The sequence below is a fragment of the Amblyraja radiata genome, chromosome 10 (genome assembly GCF_010909765.2).
Source record: "Amblyraja radiata isolate CabotCenter1 chromosome 10, sAmbRad1.1.pri, whole genome shotgun sequence".
In the NCBI taxonomy this organism is placed as follows: Eukaryota; Metazoa; Chordata; class Chondrichthyes; order Rajiformes; family Rajidae; genus Amblyraja; species Amblyraja radiata.
Window position 1 is genome coordinate 46224698 of NC_045965.1, and position 18872 is coordinate 46243569.

General features: G+C 40.9%; 1 protein-coding gene across 1 annotated transcript in view; it reads right to left on the reverse strand.

Moving 5' to 3' along the window:
* b4galt2 (beta-1,4-galactosyltransferase 2) overlaps window positions 1–18872 on the reverse strand; it is a 320832-nt gene that overhangs the window by 258162 nt on the left and 43798 nt on the right. The window contains exon 2 of the mRNA XM_033028726.1: window positions 15856–16311. Coding sequence (XP_032884617.1) covers window positions 15856–16168 — 313 coding nt within the window. The 5' untranslated portion in view covers window positions 16169–16311. The remainder of the gene's footprint in view (window positions 1–15855; window positions 16312–18872) is intronic.

An 18872-nucleotide genomic window follows, 5' to 3' on the forward strand; every position in this document is an offset into this window, starting at 1 on the left:
GGTACAGCAGGATATGGGTTGCCATACAGCCATACAAATAAATAAAAAGAACACAACACACGATGGAATTTAACATGAACATCCCCACACAACGTTTCCCACGGTGAGGGAAAGCAATAAAAGTTCAGTCATCTGCCTCTATGTTCACCCGTGGTCGGGGCCTATTGAGGCCTCCACAGTCGCCACGACGGCGGCCCGATGTTCAGGCCCTCTCACCGGATGACTGCACCCACTCCACACACATCTAAATCTCCTGCCATCAGGAAAGAGATACCGTAGCATCAAAGCCCGGACAACCAGACTGCTAAACAGATCCTTCCACAAGCTATGAGGCTGCTAAACAGTCACTCCACCTGATTCTGCTGCTTTTGCACTGACAATTTAATAACTGGCACTGAGTAATAACTCTGGCATTAGCTCTGGCCACTTAAATCAGCTGCCCTGGACATTTTATGACTGTTTTTACTTGTATTTTAATATTGCTGTTTTTACCTGCACTTTTTTTTTAAACAATTCGTACTGTTTCATCAGGAACTGGATTGTTTTTTTGTTTTTTTTTGTTTTTTATCGTTTTTATTTTATGCATGAAATGTTTAAGTTTTTATGTGCGATGCTCCGGTATTCCCTGGGAAACGTCTTCTCATTTTGCACTGTACAACTGTTGCATTGCAAGATGACAATAAAGGATGATAATGATGGAACACTGGCGTCAGAAGAACACACTCAGCGGCTTGGAGTTCCGAATCGTCTGCTTCCTACCAGAGACCGCGGCTCCCGAAGTCCACTGGCCAAGCTGGGCGGAGCTCCACACGGCGATCCTCGGCAAAAGATTCCAGGGCCTCGTGTTGTCAAATTCAGCGCCAGAACTCCGCAATCCACAACTTCACGGTGTTAAAGTCGGCAGTCCCAGCACTCGGAGTTCCAACACTGCGACCCCGGTAAGGCATCGCCCACTCCGCGATGGCACTTCAGTGCTGCGCCGCTGTTGAAGCTGAAGCTCTGGCCGGTCTCTGGCAGGAAAGGCCGCGCCAATCCAGATGGTAGGCCGTGAGGAGGGGGCGAAGATGCGGCCCGGAGCACAGACGCATCCTGACCAGGTAGTGACTAAGAAAAAGTTCCCCCCACATAAAAAGACTAAAAGACTAAAAAAGGGATAGTGATGAAGAGCTCATTTGACCAGGGCACTGTTGAGTTAACTGATGAGAATTTATTAGCAATAACAACTGGAAGGTCAACTTGTCTATTTTGCCCCTTTAAAACGTTTCCATTTTAAAACTGAAAAGGTTAAAGAGTTTAGAATAATTTGCATCTATATGCTGCTTGACACATTACTTTGACTTTAAATACAATATGGGAGGCAACTTAAAGTAAAATGCTGCAATTTGATTAATCCTAGATATTATAAACTCATTGAGTTTAGATTTATAATCTCTTACAAGGCGTTACACAGAGGTGGAAGAGTTTGGCTTTGTCAGCAAGGAAATGGTTCTCAATGTGCAGAAAGGAACTGCAGATGCTGATTTATGCCGAAAATAGACACAAAATATTGGAGTAACTCAGCGGGTCAGGCAGCATCTCTGGAGAAAAGGAATAGGTGATGTTTTTGGTCAGAACCCTTCTGCAGTCTGAAGAAGGGTCTTGATCCTAAAATCTCACCTATTCCTTTTCCCCAGGGATGCTGCCTGGCACAATGCTTCTCAATGGTGATCTTAACTTTATTGCTCAATTGATTGGTGGTTTCAAACAATCAAAAAAATTTAAAAATCAGATTTGGTAAACATGAGGTTGGGAAGTCATGCTAGAATATACAAGGTAGGACCAGGTGCAGACTAAACGGCCTTTCCAGCCCACTCCACCATTCAACAAGCTCAAAGCTAGCCTTGTATCTCAACACTACTTTTCTTCACTTATCCTATATTTCTTGATTCCTTGAATATCCAAATATCTGTTGATCCTTGAAATCAATGACTGAGCATCCATTGTTCTTTATCTCTCCACATCACCATCTACATCTCTTGTTTCCCTTATCCCTAACCAGTCTGAAGAAGGGTCTCGACCCAAAACGTCACCTCCCTCATTCTCTCCAGAGATGCTGCCTGTCCCGCTGTTTTATTCCAGCTTTTTGTGTTGAGCCTCCATTGATATCCAGGGTAGAGATTTCCAAAAATTCATTATCACATTAATAAGGAAATACTTCCTCATGTCTGTAGGTAATGGCCTACCTCATGACAGGTAAGTGCAGAGAAACATCCTCCACATAATCTAAGCATATTTTCTACCTAATATTTTGTATATTTCAATGAGGATGTCCCTCATTTGTTTAAATTCCAGAGAAGAGGCCTCTTCTATTCACTCTCCGATATGATAGACCTACCATCTCACAAACAAGTTTGATAACATTTTATTACACTCCTTCTATACTTAATCTCCTTTATCCTAAGGACTAGAGACGGAAATTAGCTACTGATTGGCTACAATCTCGCATATTTACATGCAAAATGTTCATTAATATGCACTGTCCCTATAAACAAATTATTAATTAATTATTATTAATAACAAGACCAAAATTCTACCCAATACATATTGTGTATCGAGGTCCCATATAATGGTAGTAAAAGTCCCTTACACAAGTTTGATTTCCCCTTCATGAATTTCTTGGTTATCCGAGCCTGTAACATCCACAATTCTCAGATTTACTGCTTTTCCTCAAAACATTAATAATTGTTTCCTTTGGTTTAATACAATTTTTGATCTCTTCTTGTACATGGAAGATGACATCAAAACCAATATTAGACTACATATAAAATTGCGGGGCAAGAGACAACTGAAATCCTTTGTGTTCCCGCGTTGCATAACATCTGTTCATTTACTTTCTCAAACTGTCATCATTAATTTTTCAACCATATGACCTCTCCACGACTAATGCCCATGGCAATCCTAGCCTTATCCTACCACATATACTCACTCACTGTGTCCTATCCATGCCCTTCTGCAATTTAAACCCTGTTTTCTCTCTTTGCCAGTTCTGACAAAGGTCATTGATCTAAAATGTTAATTTTGTATCTATTTGCATAAATGCTGCCTGATCTTCCAAACTTATCAGACTTCCACCAACGTTTTTTTTAAATTACTTTCATGAGATAGTCAAGATCCTTAAAAAAGTATGAACATAACAATAAGAAAATATCAGTGGCAAACCAGAGAAAGAAATTAAATACAGCATATATCAGTAGGTATGTTGCAAAGCCTACCTGAAGCGTCGTTGAAAATCTGCCGTTGTGGGTGTGCGCGATTTTGGCGCCGTTTAGAGGGGGCGGGTTTAAAACGCGATTTTCTCTAGGCTGTTCAAATCGAAGATGTTCAGCCTAGTTAATTATTAACGAAAAATCGCTGGAAGACCCCGTCGCAAAAGCTATTATTAGTTTTAAAGGCCTCGTATAATAGTTATAGTAGTTTAAAAATCAACCTCTAAACCCGCGACCGCCAGCAACCCCAGGGTCTCATAAAGCAGTCAGCTGAAGGTAGGCTGTATATATTTACATTAAAAAGGGCTTCTAAAGATCCCTTTATACAAAGTTTAATATTGCGAGTAGCTCAATTTGGGCCCATTAAATCCCGCAGTATTTTTCTGGGCATTTGGGGCACAAATCTACCGCAATGTGAACGTTCTAAACCAGCGCGTTCCACAGGGACCCACTAGAAAGCTGATTTAAATGGGCATTTATTTACAGCAATTGAACACTGAATTCCTTCCATTTGGCCTATAAATTAATGTAAATTAGATTTTAAAATCATGTTTTATTGTGAATTATTTGTGAATATTATTTGGACATTTAGGCTATTTAAAAATGTTAATCATTTATTAAGAAATGGATAGATGTTTAGATCTAGTAATTGAAGTCTGAAATTAGCTACAATTAGGTAACTAACTAATTATATGCTTTAATTTCAGGTCATCCAAGTAAGATTATTTTATATTTGTTTCAGAATGCTTCAATCTATGATAACTGAAAATTTCATTCAGTTCTCTTAATTTTTAAGAAAGTTATGGGCTTTTGACTGTTCACGATCACAGCTTTTTTGTTATGTCCATAGAAAATCAATAGGGAACAAGATGCTCATTTCCGAGTATGAAAATGGCCATAACTTTTTAAATACTTGAGATATGAAAGTGAATTAGGTGTCAAATTAAACTTATTTTTATGCTTTATCTGATGGGATAAATTACAGACTTGATTTTTAAAATCTCAAAATTTTGTAACATTGCTAATATCAGTGCCCATGTGCAAAATAAGAGGGATCTCAGTTGCTAACATTATAATGCCATGGATTGCATGGCTGTAAAAACATGAAACATCAAGAAAAAAACCCAAGATGCCCACATCACCCACTCTTATCTGTTTTGGCTCTCTACTGGCCAGAATGACTGAAATGGTAGGTAGACACAAAATGCTTGAGTCTCTCAGTGGGACAAGCAGCATCTCTGGAGAGAAGGAATGGGTGACGTTTCAGGTCGAGACCCTTCTTCAGACAGATGTCGGGGAGTGGGCGGGACAGAGATAAATGTAGTCAGAGACAGTAAGACTGGTGGAAGAACTGGGAAGGGGGAGGGGATGGAGAGAGTGGGAAAGCAAGGGCTATTTGAAGTTAGAGAAGTCAATTTTCATACCGCTGGGGTGTAAGCTACCCAAGCGAAATATGAGGTGCTGTTCCTCATATTTGACAATGGAGGAGGCCCAGGACAGAAAGATCAGATTGGGAATGTGGGGGGAAGTTAAAGTGCTGAGCAACCGGGAGATAAGGTAGGTTAAGGCGGACTGAGCAGGGATGTTCAGTAAAACGATCGCCGAGCTTGCGCTTGGTCTCGCCGATGTACAGAAGTTGACACCTGGAACAGCGGATACAGTAGATGAGGTTGGAGGAGGTGCAAGTGAATCTCTGCCTCACCTGAAAAGACTATTTGGGTCCTTGGATGGAGTCGAGGGGGAGTTAAAGGGACAGGTGTTGCATCTCCTGCAGATGCAGGGGAAAGTACTTGGGGAGGGGGTAGTTTGGGTGGGAAGGGACGAGTTGACCGGGGAGTTGCGGAGGGAACGGTCTCTGCGGAAAGCAGCAAGGGGTGGAGATGGGAAGATGTGGCCAGTAGTGGGATCCCGTTGGAGGTGGCGAACGTGTTGGAGGATTATATGCTGTATGCGACGGCTGATGGGGTGGAAGGTGAGGAAAAGTTTGACTGTCCTCATTGCGAATGGGGAGACGGGGACCTAGAGCGGAGCTGCGGGATATCGAGGAGACCCTAATGAGAACCTCGTCTATAATGGAAGGGTAGAACCCCAGTTTCCTAAAGAATGAGGACATCTCCGATGATCTAGTATGGGCGCAGATGCAGCATAAAAAGAGAAATAAGGAGTAGTGGATAGTTTTTACAGGAAACAGGGTGGGAAGAAGTGTAGTCTAGATAGCTATAGGAGTCAGTAGGTTTGTAATAGATGGTCCTGTCCAGCCTTGCAAATTCCCCAGGCCAACATTACCAAAATAAGACCTCCGCCCACTTTTGAGTGAGTAGGTGCACATTCCAAACAATAGCCCAGCGTATCTTGAACCCGGCTATGCTAACTCTGTATCAGTAACTCTTCAGAACATGATGCAGCTCTTGGGGACACTTGCAGGCTTAATCTGGCAAGTAGCACAAGAACCACACAATTCTATTTCTAAAACAGATTCTAACCACCAGCACCTAATGTTCAATGACATTACATTTACTCAGACCCGCACCATCAACATCGGGGCAGGTCACCACTGTTCGGAGGCCGAGTATCCTGTGCAATCATCCTAACTCCATAAAGCTTTATCATCATCTAAAGGGATAATTCACGAGGAGGATGGCAAATCCTCAAATTGTCAAAATGAATGCAACTCCATGAACACACAAGAATTTCTGAGTGACAAAATATCTACCAGATTGGCTCTCTATAAATCACCCTTAAATGTCATTTGGGAGAACTCACTCGGAGTATTGTTTACAGTTCTTCTTGTGCTGATTTATGAAGGAAAGTATTAAGCTGGAAAGGATGCAGAGAGGATTCATGAGGGCGGCTTGACTTATAATCAGAGGCTGGACCTTTTTCCTCCTGGAGCATGGGAGGCTGACCTTATAACCCCATGAGCACCACAAACAAGGCAATCAGTTATTTTCCACAGGTAAGTTGAAAGAGGAAAGAATTAGGAATTAAAGAACTCCTGAGCGGCACATTTTTCACACAGATGGGGTGGGCATATGGAATGAGCTACCAGAGGAACCCTGTAAATGCAGGTACAATTACTCTGTAAAACATATATTTTGATAGGTACATGGATAGAAAAGGATCAGAGGGATATGGGCCATACACTTGGAACAGCTCAGATTGACATCTTGCTCGGTATGGTCAATTAGCCAAAAGCCATGTTTCCACACTATAAGACTATCTGTGCCAGCTCTGTGACCATTTATTTTGCAGTGTTTGGGTGTTCCACTGCTGAAAATGGGTAAACAAATGTGGTTGCTGGGCTGGGAGGCACCGCAGTCATTCGTTGTTTTCTTAACAACGTTGATTTCTAATGAGAGTTGAACACATTTAGTCCACTTAAGAAAATCCTGCAAGCTTCCACTGTATTCAGCATACTCAGAGGCTGCAGCGAGACCCAACTCGTCCATGATGACAAAGATGCCACATCTTAGCTAGTCCAATTTACCTGCATTTAGCCCATGTCCCTCGAAACCTTTCATATCCATGCATCTGTCCAAAGGTTTTAAATGCTGTTGTAGTACCTGTCTCAACTACTTCCTCTGGCAGCTCATTCCATATACCCATCACCCTCTGACTGAAGAGGTCACCAAACTGGCTCCTATTAAATCTTTCCCCTCTCGCCTTTAACCTATGTCCTCGGGTTCTTGATTCCACTACCCTGAGTAAAAGTCTCTGTGCATTCACCCTATCAAGTCCCGTTATGCATTAGAATTACTGGCTTTCACCAGCTCCTGTTACATTGGAGAAGCAAAACTTAAGAGGAAAGAAAATTGAAAAAGACATCAATGCCACCAACTATTAACTTTATTTTCCCAAATATGTAGTTACTTCAAAATTCTTTGCATTTAAATTTGATTTACAATTTAAAATCATCTCCCGAAGGCTAGAAGAAAAACAATCATGCCTGAATGAAGACTCTCATCATCGCAGTTTGCATTTCACTGTGTTGCCAATACTTCACTGAGAATAATGCACCTGTTTGCTTATCACTGAAACCTTTCATATCCTTGATTTAAAAAGGGAAAGCATGTGTATAATCAATGCATTACAAAGGCATGTGAACAGAATGCACATTTACATTTCAGGAGGTAACTCTACATGAAAAACAGCATTCTATTTGAATAAAGTAACACAACGTTTTTTTTTGTGCTTAAATCAAATGAAATGTGAAAAATGCACGTCCCACTTAGAGGTCGACTGCCCACACCAAAATTCACAATCTGATCAAAAAGCATAAATTCTCAGGAATTAAAATTAAGCTTTTTCAAATGGGGAACATTATCACAATCTAATAGTTTAGCCTTAGTTCAGTGATACAGCGCAGAAACAACCTACCGAGTCCAAACCGACCAGCAATCCCCACACACTAGGGACAATGTACCATTTTTACCAAAGCAAATTAACCTAAAAAACATGTATGCCATTGGTGGGACGAAACTGGAAAACCCATACAGTCACGGGGAGAACATACAAACTCTGTACAGACAGCACCTGTAATCCGGATCGAACTCGGGTCTCTGGCACCTCAAGGCAGCAACTCTACCGCTGCGCCACCATGCCGCCCAAGGATGTGCTGGCTCTGGAGAGGGCCCAGAGGAGGTTTACAGGAATGATCCCAGGAATGAGTGGGTTAATCTGATGAACGTTTCTCAGCACTGGGCCTGTACTTGCTGGAGTTTAGACAAATGAGGGGGGACCTCACTGAAACCTACAGAATAGTGAAAAGATAGAGTGGATGTGGAGAGGATGCATCCATTAGTGGGAGAATCTAAAACTAGAAATTATAACCATATAACTATATAACCATATAACAATTACAGCACGGAAACAGGCCATCTCGGCCCTACAAGTCCGTGCCGAACAACTTTTTTCCCTTAGTCCCACCTGCCTGCACTCATACCATAACCCTCCATTCCCTTCTCATCCATATGCCTATCCAATTTATTTTTAAATAATACCAACGAACCTGCCGCCACCACTTCCACTGGAAGCTCATTCCACACCGCTACCACTCTCTGAGTAAAGAAGTTCCCCCTCATGTTACCCCTAAACTTCTGTCCCTTAATTCTGAAGTCATGTCCTCTTGTTTGAATATAGAAATTATAGCCCTTTTTTTAGGCAGAGGGTGGTGAATCTGTGGAATTATTTGCCACAGAAGGCTGTAGAGGCCAAGTCAGTGGATATTTTTAAGGCAGAGATAGATTCTTGATTAGTACAGGTGTCAGAGGTTATTGGGAGAAGGCAGAAGAATGTGGTTAGGGGGGAGATAGATCAGCCCTGATTGAATGTCGGAGTAGACTTGATGGGCAGAGTGACCTAATTCTACTCCTATACCTTATGACATAAAACTTTTGCTGACGGGATTCAAACAAGAAGAGTCAGTAAAGATGGGATGCGAGAAGCAATGGCAATGTTGAAGAACTGGAGAGAGAAGAAATGGGGGTTGGAGATGCAGCAACGATGTTTTTTTAAAGAGGAGAGATGATAATGGCAGGGTTGAACAGGCAGCAATATCAGCTATGGTGGTCAGATAGGTGCACCTTATGAATAACAAGCACTCCAAGAGATAATTCCATGATTCCTCTGCAGTTAGAAATGTGAATGTATCTGTTGAATACTGCTTATTGAAGTTGAATAATGTAAGTGATGATCTATAATCAATTTCCTCAGCATGTCAAGAAAATAGACTGGAAATTGTTATTTTTTCTTGTGGCTTATTAGATTAAACTAATAGAATCTATGACAAGGATGGGTGAATGATTGGAACCATTTGGTCAGATGCCTCATCCCATGTCATATTATTACGATCTTGCTCTTTTTTCGCACAATTCAATATGTCTGTATCAATCTCATGATTTTAAAACATTCCTTGGCTTAATTATTTTTCCAATGAGGAAATTTTTTTATTTGTCTCTTTACAGCTCAGTGATCCAAAACCCCAAACAATTTCCATCCCAGAAGTCATTTCACTGTCTCGAGGCAATCACCACAAAATCAACAAAATCACCTCACCATGTCACAAAAACCCATGTACATCTGTCAGGAATGCCCTTATTGGAAGTCACCTCACTCATTAATTTATTTTCACTGTGCTTTCATATCATTTACTGTACAGCATGCGGCCTGCAGACTTTACATCGGGAGTTCGCAGTCTCGGGAGAGGCTGTGGATGTCGGGAGCTCCAACGTCGCGCGCAGAAGGTTCGACCAACCCCGACGTGGGGTTTGATCGTCCGGCGCGGGGGAGCTGACATCCCCCCGATGCAGGAGTTGAACGCCTCGACACGGAGGGCCCGCTGCCTGCTACGGGAGTCAAGATCATCCCGTCAACGGAGGGATCGAGGCCCCCGAGAGCAAAGGGAAGAGATTTAACTTTTTTCGCCTTCCATCACCGAGAGGAATGTGGAGGAGTCACTGTGATGGATGTTTATGTTAAAAAGTGTTTTGTGTGTTCCGTTGCTTTTTATTTGTATGACTGACTTGGCAAATGAAATTCCTCGTATATTGCAAAACATACATGGCTAATAAAGTATTATTGTGATAGATTGTGATGGTGATTGACAACATATACCACTGCAGAACAGAGCTGCCCCTTCCTTTTCCACGTACAGCAGAGTCCCCAAAACAGGTGTAAGTGTTACTGAGAAATATTGCGTGACTGGAGTGGGTAGAAACCTGCTGTGCATAAACTTGGCTCAAATCATATTTCAATGAGAAATTACATTTCAAATGCAGCTGCCAGCCATCAATATCAATGCTGACATTAGGCTCTAAAAATAAATACGCTGTCAGGATAAATTAATCATCTCCATTGCAGATACACTGAGCTGGATTTTCCTCCTTGGCACAGTTGCCATGAATATGTGGCGGATATGACTTCCTGTGGTGCAGTGGCACTTGCACACTACCTGGTGTTTTTTTCAGGTCTGTTCAAACATAATATTCTCATTGAGGTCTCAAGGTACCTCAGAATTCAATACATGCAGGTCTCTAAAGGTGAAACACAGACTGGAGAGTCCCATGACATCAAACATAGCTTTGCTGATGTGCCATTCCACACCATAAAGGGGCTGTCCCAATGCAGCGACCTAATCCACGAGTTCTGGCGAGTTTGCCCACGACATACTCGCAGCATGGTCGACTCGAGGTCCTAGGAGGTCTTTGTAACTCTCCTTCATGCTCCCCGCGTACTTGAGGCCTCAGCTACGTCGTGGCGTATTTTTCCAACATGTTGAAAAATGCCTGCGAGTAAAAAAAGGTCGCCATGGAAAAAATCGATACTTTTTTTTACTCGTAGGTTTAGTCGAAGTAGGTCACTCAGTCACTCAGACCTGGTGGGCTGACAGCTCAATCACTCAGGCCTGGTGGGCTGACAGCTCAGTCACTCAGGCTTGGTGGGCAGGCAGCTCAGTAACTGCCATAAATTCTGCCCAAAACAGGTGAGAGACTCTGTGAGAGAGAAGGGGAAGAGGGTGGAGAATCAATTTTAGACATTTTCTTCTTTTTCTGCAGATCACAGCAATGAAGGAGGAAAGTCTATCCTAGCCTGGTTCTCACAGGGAGCCAATGAAGGGAGGGAGAAAAATACTGGGGTGAGGTTTAATACTTGCAGGAGGAATACTTACTGATGGGCCGAAGGGACTCCCCTGGGCTAGTACAGGCCTGATTGGCCGAAGGGGCTCTTTTAGAAAAAAATCTGAGTGAAATCTCAGTGAAAGGCACTTTTTCTGGACTTTTCCTGGCCTGGCACGGGCCTTTTGGGTCAAAATGTTCCTCCTGGGCTAATACGGGAATGTTAGGCAAAAGGGACTGGTTTCGCGACTAATAGGTGCCTTGTGGGCCGCAATTAATGGTTTCAGGCAGGCCAAACAACTCATTTCATTTCATTTCCATTTCAATTTCAAGCACTGGACAGGCCAAACAGCTCATTGCATTTTAATTTAATTTCCATTGCCATTGCACTTTCAAGCACAGGGCAGGCCGAATAGCTCATGGCATTTTCATTTCACTTCCATTGCCATTGCAGTTTCAAGCACATGGCAGGCCGAACAGCTCATTGCATTTTCATTTCACTTCCATTGCAGTTTCAAGCACAGGGCAGGCCGAACAGCTCATTGCATTGTCATTTCACTTCCATTGCCATTACAGTTTCAAGCCCAGGGCAGGCCAAACAGCTCATTGCATTTTCATTAAGGGCTAACAAATCATTTATTGCAAGTACATTGCAGACTCACAGTTCAGTTGATTCACAGCTTACAATGAGGGTCGTGGCCTCTCCCTCGCGATTTTGCAGAGTGACTGAGTCGCGTCCAGTCTCCGGGGGTTTTATAGTCCTGCCCCCCCCCCCCCCCCCAGAAGGTGCGTTACCTTCATCGAGGTGATTGACAGGCGAGAGGATCTCAAGGTTTTTATACACACTCATAACTTTTTTTATTTTTTGGGCCTGCTCAGCGGAAGAGGACTGAGTAAGATGGTCAAAAATCATAGCAATATATGGTAGCGTTTCTTTCTAAAATCAATACACAACGCAGACAGGAAGTGGCCATGATGAGGCTTTTAATTATATAGATATTTTTTATACAGGAGCTAACCAAGGGAGGATCCCTTGGAGAACTTGAGACGAGTGAAAGATGGTCAGGGCAATCTGGCATGAGAAATCTCACAATATTAACATTGTAATTATTTTACTATGTCACCAAAGGTAAACTTTAGCGTTTTTACTTTAAGGTTTTCATCACACATCCCTGCGTACGTTCACTTTGTAAAGACCACTGTTTGATTCGTGTGGGAAGGAACTACAGATGCTAGTTTCGGGTCGAGACCCTTCTTCAGGCCTTCACCTGATATGTCACCCATTCATTCTCTCCAGAGATGCTGCCTGTCCCACTGAGTTACTCCAGCATTCTGTGTCTATCCACTGTTTGTTTCATTCACCTGTCATCCGACCTATTGGTTCAGTTGCTCAAGATGCCTGCTGTATATATATTTGGTTATTTATTACGTCAATCTCAAAAAAATTGCAACATTTGCTGCTTTTAGTGAGAATATACAGGATTGATTAAAATACATTGATTGAGAATATACAGGATTGATTAAAATAAAACCAATGACATAAATAAAAATCCAAGATGTGCAAGAATCATTGTCCTTCCATTACCAGTCACTTTAAATTAATGCTAATGCAGCAAGAATATTTGCTATTATATCTCCCAAGAAAATGTGTACATTGACCTTCATTTAGCACAACATAATCTAGTCTTAAATTTAGTTTTAGAGATACAACATGAAAATAGGCACACAGCCCACAGAGGCCATGCTGACCAACGATCCCAACACATTAGCACTCTCCTATACATGAGGGACAATTTACAATTTTTACCAAAGCCAATTAACCTACAATTTCTGTACGTGTTTAGAGTGTGGGAGGAGTCCTGAGCACCCGGTGAAAAACCCTTGCGGTCACGGGGAGCATGTACAAACTCCACACAGACAGCACCTATAGTCAGGATAGAACCTGGAACTTCTGCGCTGTAAGGCAGCAACTCTACCACTGTGCCACCGTGCCACCCAATTTGCTTTCTTATTGGTTTTAGATATATCACCTTAACTCCATCATTATTTTGTTTTTGAACAGAATATCTTATAGACAATGATACAAGAATAAAATTGATAGCAGATATTGTGTAGTTAGGAATGAGTCTCCAAGTAACCAAAGATTATAAGCAATTCACCGATAATCCATGTCATATGTTTTAACAGGCAATTATCTCAGCATTCAATTAAAACCACCTTTTCGCTTTTCACATTTTGTAAATATTTTACGAAAAATGAATCCCTAACTTTGTTTTGCAGCCCTGAACACTTTCCATTCTTTGCTTAACAAACCCTTCTCTTCCCACTTTTACGTGGATTAAATTTAATTATTTGGCCCTCATTAAACTATGAACGCTCTCAAGGAAGCAAAATGTAATTTCTTCTTGTCCTGTTGAAATATTAGGTCAGCTTTCTCTGAAAATTCAAGTGGTGATATTTGCAAATCTATTTTAGCTCCACCAAGTTGAGACAAAGGAAACTATTCTCAGAGCAATAAATCATTCTGCTGCCAAGTCTCAAACACCATTATTTTTAAGTCCAAAAGGCAGTGGTGTGAAAAATGGTGTTAATCCAGTCAAATCGCAAAAGTCATTGATTTTAACGGGAGCAGAGCTATGATAAGGAATTTTTGTGTGAAAAATAGTTCAACGGCACAAAAGACCCAAGAAAATAGAGTGGAATATATCACTCACTTCATGACTTCCTTTTTTCAACTAGTCAACAATCCCATACTATTGATTAATCATGGCACAATGAAGGCTAGATCATGATAGTTTGAGGACAACAAAATGGATGGCGCTTCTTTCATTTAAATATCATTGACTTGAAGCCTTAATTTTGTTTCCTCCCTGCAGATGCTGCCTGGCCTACTGAGTATTTCCAGCATTTCCTTTTTTTTTCCATTCCCACTGAATATCTCCACAACAATTTTGGACTTAAAAATAATGGTGTTTGAGACTTGGCAGCAGAATGATATATTCACCACATCAAGCAGGAAACAGCGCAAGGCAGTACATTTTTTTATATAGCTTCTGAATTTTTATAACCTCAACTTAAAAGATTTCACCTATAGAAATAACACAAAAGGAACTTTGGTATCACAACAATATAAAATCCTAAGGTAGTTTAATTTTAGTTTACCTTATTATTGTCACGTGTACCAAGGTGCAGTGAAAAGCTTTTGTCTGCATGCTATCCAGTCAAAGAAAATACTATACATGATTACAATCAGCCACACATAGTGCATCGATAAAGGATGAATGGCACAACTTTTAGTGTAAGATAAAGTCTGATTAAAGATAGCACTGTTTTTGTTGCGCACAGCTTTGTTTGAATGTCAACAAAGATTTACTATACCAAAGCTTTCAGGTAAGCAGTGTCTGCAAATAGTATGCTTCAAAAACTCCTCTGCAATGACATTGTGTCACAACTATTCTCTACATTCATATATAATTTTTATTTAATGTTTTCTGACATTGGGAGAAGAGGAGAGGAAGTTGTCATTTTGGTAATCAACTGTTGAGTACCACCTGAAAAATAACAAAGATATCCCTCTGGAAATATTACCTTGACATCCCTTTTTCAAAGTTCCCCTACAATCACTGCCTTAGGCAACCATTCGCAGTGCTCGTCTACACTTTGTCCTATCCAACCCTTCCTCGCACTCTCAACAACTTAAACCAAATTTGTTTTGTCTCTGTACCAGTGCTAACGAAGGATCATCAACCTGAAATATTGACACAAGGAATTGTTGGTTTACAAACATTTAACAAAGTTCTGGAGTAACTCAGCGGGTCAGGCATTATCTCTGGAGAACATGGATAGATGACGTTTCAGGTCAGGACCCTTCTTCAGTCTGAAGGAAACATAATGTCATAAGTAATAGGAGCAGAATTAGGCCATTCAGCCCATCATGTCTACTCCACCATTCAATTGTGTTTGATCTATCTCTCACTCCAGACCCCATTCCCCTGCCTTCTCCCCATAACCCAGACACCCGTGCTAATCAAGAAATCTATCTCTGCCTTAAAAATATCCATTGACGTGGGCTCCATAGCCTGCGGCAATGAATTCCACAGATTCACCACCCTCTGACTAAAGAAATTCCTAGTGGAAACATCCTCACCACATCCACTCTATCCAAGCCCTTCACTCGGATAAAACACATCACCTATCCATGTTTTCTAGAGATGCTGCCTGACCCACTGAGTTACTCTGGCACTTGTGTGTTTAACCGGAAATGTTGACTGTTTTTCTCTCCACGGATACAGTCTGACGTGCTGAGTGTTTCTTTAAAGATTTCCATTTGAAGTTTGTCTTTATATTAAATATCCTCTACAAAAGTACCAAATAATCCTGAATTATAGTTCCATTCACATCATCACATTGGCTGCCTCTGATTCCAAGAGCAGACAATAAGATTTGTTTTAAATGGCAGATTGACCCAACAACATAAATTTTAACAATGCATAGTATTATTACAGCAAAGTTATTATAATGGCAGAAATATAATTGATAGTTTTCCTGACTACTAATCTTTGACACATAGTAATCTGCTATAGGTCGTTTATACAATTTCTGCCCTTTAAAATGATACATTGTTTCTGCAACCCGTGGTTTTTTTTTAAAGAAATATAGCATGCAGTGAGAACAAGTGAAATACGTTTTGAACTCAGCTTAAGCTATACTTTCCAGAAGCTCAACTGGAATGAAAAGAGTCATTCTACAAACAAGCAGAAAATAATAAAATAGAAAGGGAAACTCAGTCTGCTTCACATTCTTTTCAAACCAATGCAGCAGCAAGGTACCAGAATGTAATAAAGAGAAATCAATAAATTATTGGCACCAAATCTCAGCATTAGCCACACAAACTAACTCCGATACCATGGCAACCAGAATCACAATACATTTTTCTAGATCAACACATATCAAGCCTTTTCTTTCACAAGAAAAAAAAGTTGAATTCAGCATCCTACCTAACCCCTGTGGGACATCAGGACACAATGGCAAAGGCTTCTTTGTGACTGTAAGATTACTCTCCAACTTCCTGCTCGACACAAAATGATCTTCGCCACCCAGGATGGCCGGTGAGGTTCCATTGGGCTTTGAGATGTTAAAGTACTGATGCATCTTGGAATAATTCCTACTGTTAAAGCGGCTGAATATGTCGAACCTTTGGGTGTAGACATCCAAGTAGAAGATCGTCATTATGATAAAGTGCACCAGACACAGCAAGAGCACGGCTTTGCATATTCTTTCCAAATTCTTCCCTAACATCAGTCTGGTCATTTTCTGTACACAGCAGGTAAGCGGAGCAGTACATTAGCTAGTCCAGAGATGCTGCCTGTCCCGCTGAGTTACTCCAGCTTTTGGTGTCTATCCTCAGTACATTAGCTTGTCTTCCACGGATCCCGTCACTGTCCATATACTACCTGTGAAATGAAAACGGTGTACTCATTAAACCGTTCCAATATTTTAAACAGGAGCAATGAATAAAGACGGGGTGGGGAAGAGAAAGACAGTATCACCATTGGACTCCATTAAAATTTGCAACAGTTAAAAGCAACATCTTTTGGGAGAGGGGGAAAATAGATTTTCCTTTAACAGTGTTGTCACCTTAATGAGCATCATCAGAGAGAGACGAAAATCACCAATTCCCATTCACTTTGCTTAAGATTCCAGCAACTGCAGTTTCTTGTGTTTCCCCCGTTCATTTAACTACCACTCATCCACATTACTCTGAAGCAATAAAAAGTGCAGACCCAACTTTTATTGTCACCAATTCTGCTCACTCAAAAGCCATTTTCGGTGAGATTGGGGAAGGAAAATTGCAAACAATTTTGAACAGTTCAATGCAAAACAAACTTTGTATTTGGCAGTGCAGTCTGTGGCCTTGAGGCCTGGATAACAAAATCTTATCAAAACAGATTAAGAACAACTTTTTTTTTGGACTAAAGACTAATACAAATTACCAATTATGTTAATAAAACTGATTCAATTCAATCTCTTGCATTGTGATATTGGTATCATGTGCCTAGTTTAAGAGATAAATGAAAAATAAAACATGTAGGGAAGAAGAAAACCAAACTTGCAATCATAAAACTTTCAAATCTTTAGCGTGGGATATATTCACAGCTAAAAACGACTGGATAATTCCAGCACTCACCCAGTCAGCCATCTCTTTCAAGGTGCTGGTGACTAATTGACTGGGACTAATTTTATGCAAATAATATCTTGCTACGTGGTATATTTACCAATCACTCCCTTTTTCGAAGCAAATGAGTGCTTTAAGCTAGAGAGGTTGCTGAGATCTATTTGCTGTAGCTCACAGCCTTGGGGTTTTTTAAATGGACTTTGCTTAATTCCCTGTTTGACAAGTAAATAGACTATGTATTCTACAAATCCTGCTATTAATCCTATTCCGGCTCCAATTCACTGGCTGATCAGAGCTACTCATTGAATGACAGCAGTTTCAATACACACTCTGTCAGCACATTCCAGACTATTTACTGTAAATCAATTACTTCTGAGGTGGATTATATAGTCACCTTACTTCAGCACAATTGAAGCCCATGCTATATTTACAGCATCGATTCAGAGATGAATTTTGGCCAATTTACCTGGGGATATTACCCAGATAATGATTTAACAAAATAGACTATTAGCAAAGACAATAAATGAAGGCACCATATGGAACAATCACTGCTAATGAGATATATTCATACTTTTCAAACTGAAATTGTGAAATTTGGCTTTTGAGAATCTACTATCTGTCACGCAGTCGTTACTTTATCATCAAATCAGAATGACACAATTCACACTCAGGGCATGAGCCCATAAACTAGGTCAACTCTACATTGTTACACTGAGGGAAAACTGCATCAGAGAAAACATCTTTTAGATAAGATATTAAACAATGGCCCCATCCGCCATCTCTTTTGGAAGCAAAAGATCTCAAGGCAGTACACAAAGAAAAACAAGGAGGTTTTTGCTGATCACTCTCAAGTAATATCACCAAAACCGATTATTTGGTTTTGTGGACTTACTTTAGCTTAGAGATACAGTATGGAAACATGCCCTTTGGTCCACTGAGTCCATGCTGACCACCGATCACCCATTCACACTAGTTCTAATTTATCCCATTTTCTCATCCACTCCCAACACACAAGGGGCAATTTACACAGGGTTAATTAATCTACAAACCCACATATCTTTGGGATGTGGGAGGAAATCTGCAGAGTCATGGGAAAAACATGCAAACTCCACACAGACTCCACCAGAGGTCAGGATCGAACACAGGTTTCTGGCGCTGGGAGGCAGTGGAGCTACCTGTGAAGTTGTGAAATGTGCTCTTTACCTGCAAGTTCTCTATTCCTGTTGTTTCTTTTGAGGAATCTACCAGATAAACAGAACACCTACATTTTGAGGAAAGAATAAATTGTACATAAAATTAAAATGTCCAATTGTGACATGTACACCATCTTATACCTACACCATAAAGGGGGAACTATAAAGCGAGGACGAGCTGCAGATGTGATCCATTTGATGGTACTCAAGTACCGAGGCATTTCAGTAACTGCAAAAATTCTCGCCATTTCCCTGCATACCCTACATTATATTCATGAAGAGCACCTTTTCTGAGAATGCAACTGCATGTTTCATGGAGTGTCGTACCAGTGGTCAGCAACCAACTGCAGTAACAGCAACCAATACTGCTATTTTCTGTCTGAAGAAGGGTCTTGACACAAAACGTCACCCATTCCTTCTCACCAGAGATGCTGCCAGTCCTGCTGAGTTGCCACAACATTTTGTATCTTCGGTTTAAACCAGCATCTGCAGTTCCTTCCGACAGATTACCAGAACTACTTCTGTTTCAATATCTTGTTACCATTCCACATAAGCAACATATAAAAACATATCTATATATCTATCTATGTATATCATATCATATCATATCATATCATATCATAGCATATCCTTATTAAAACTCTGA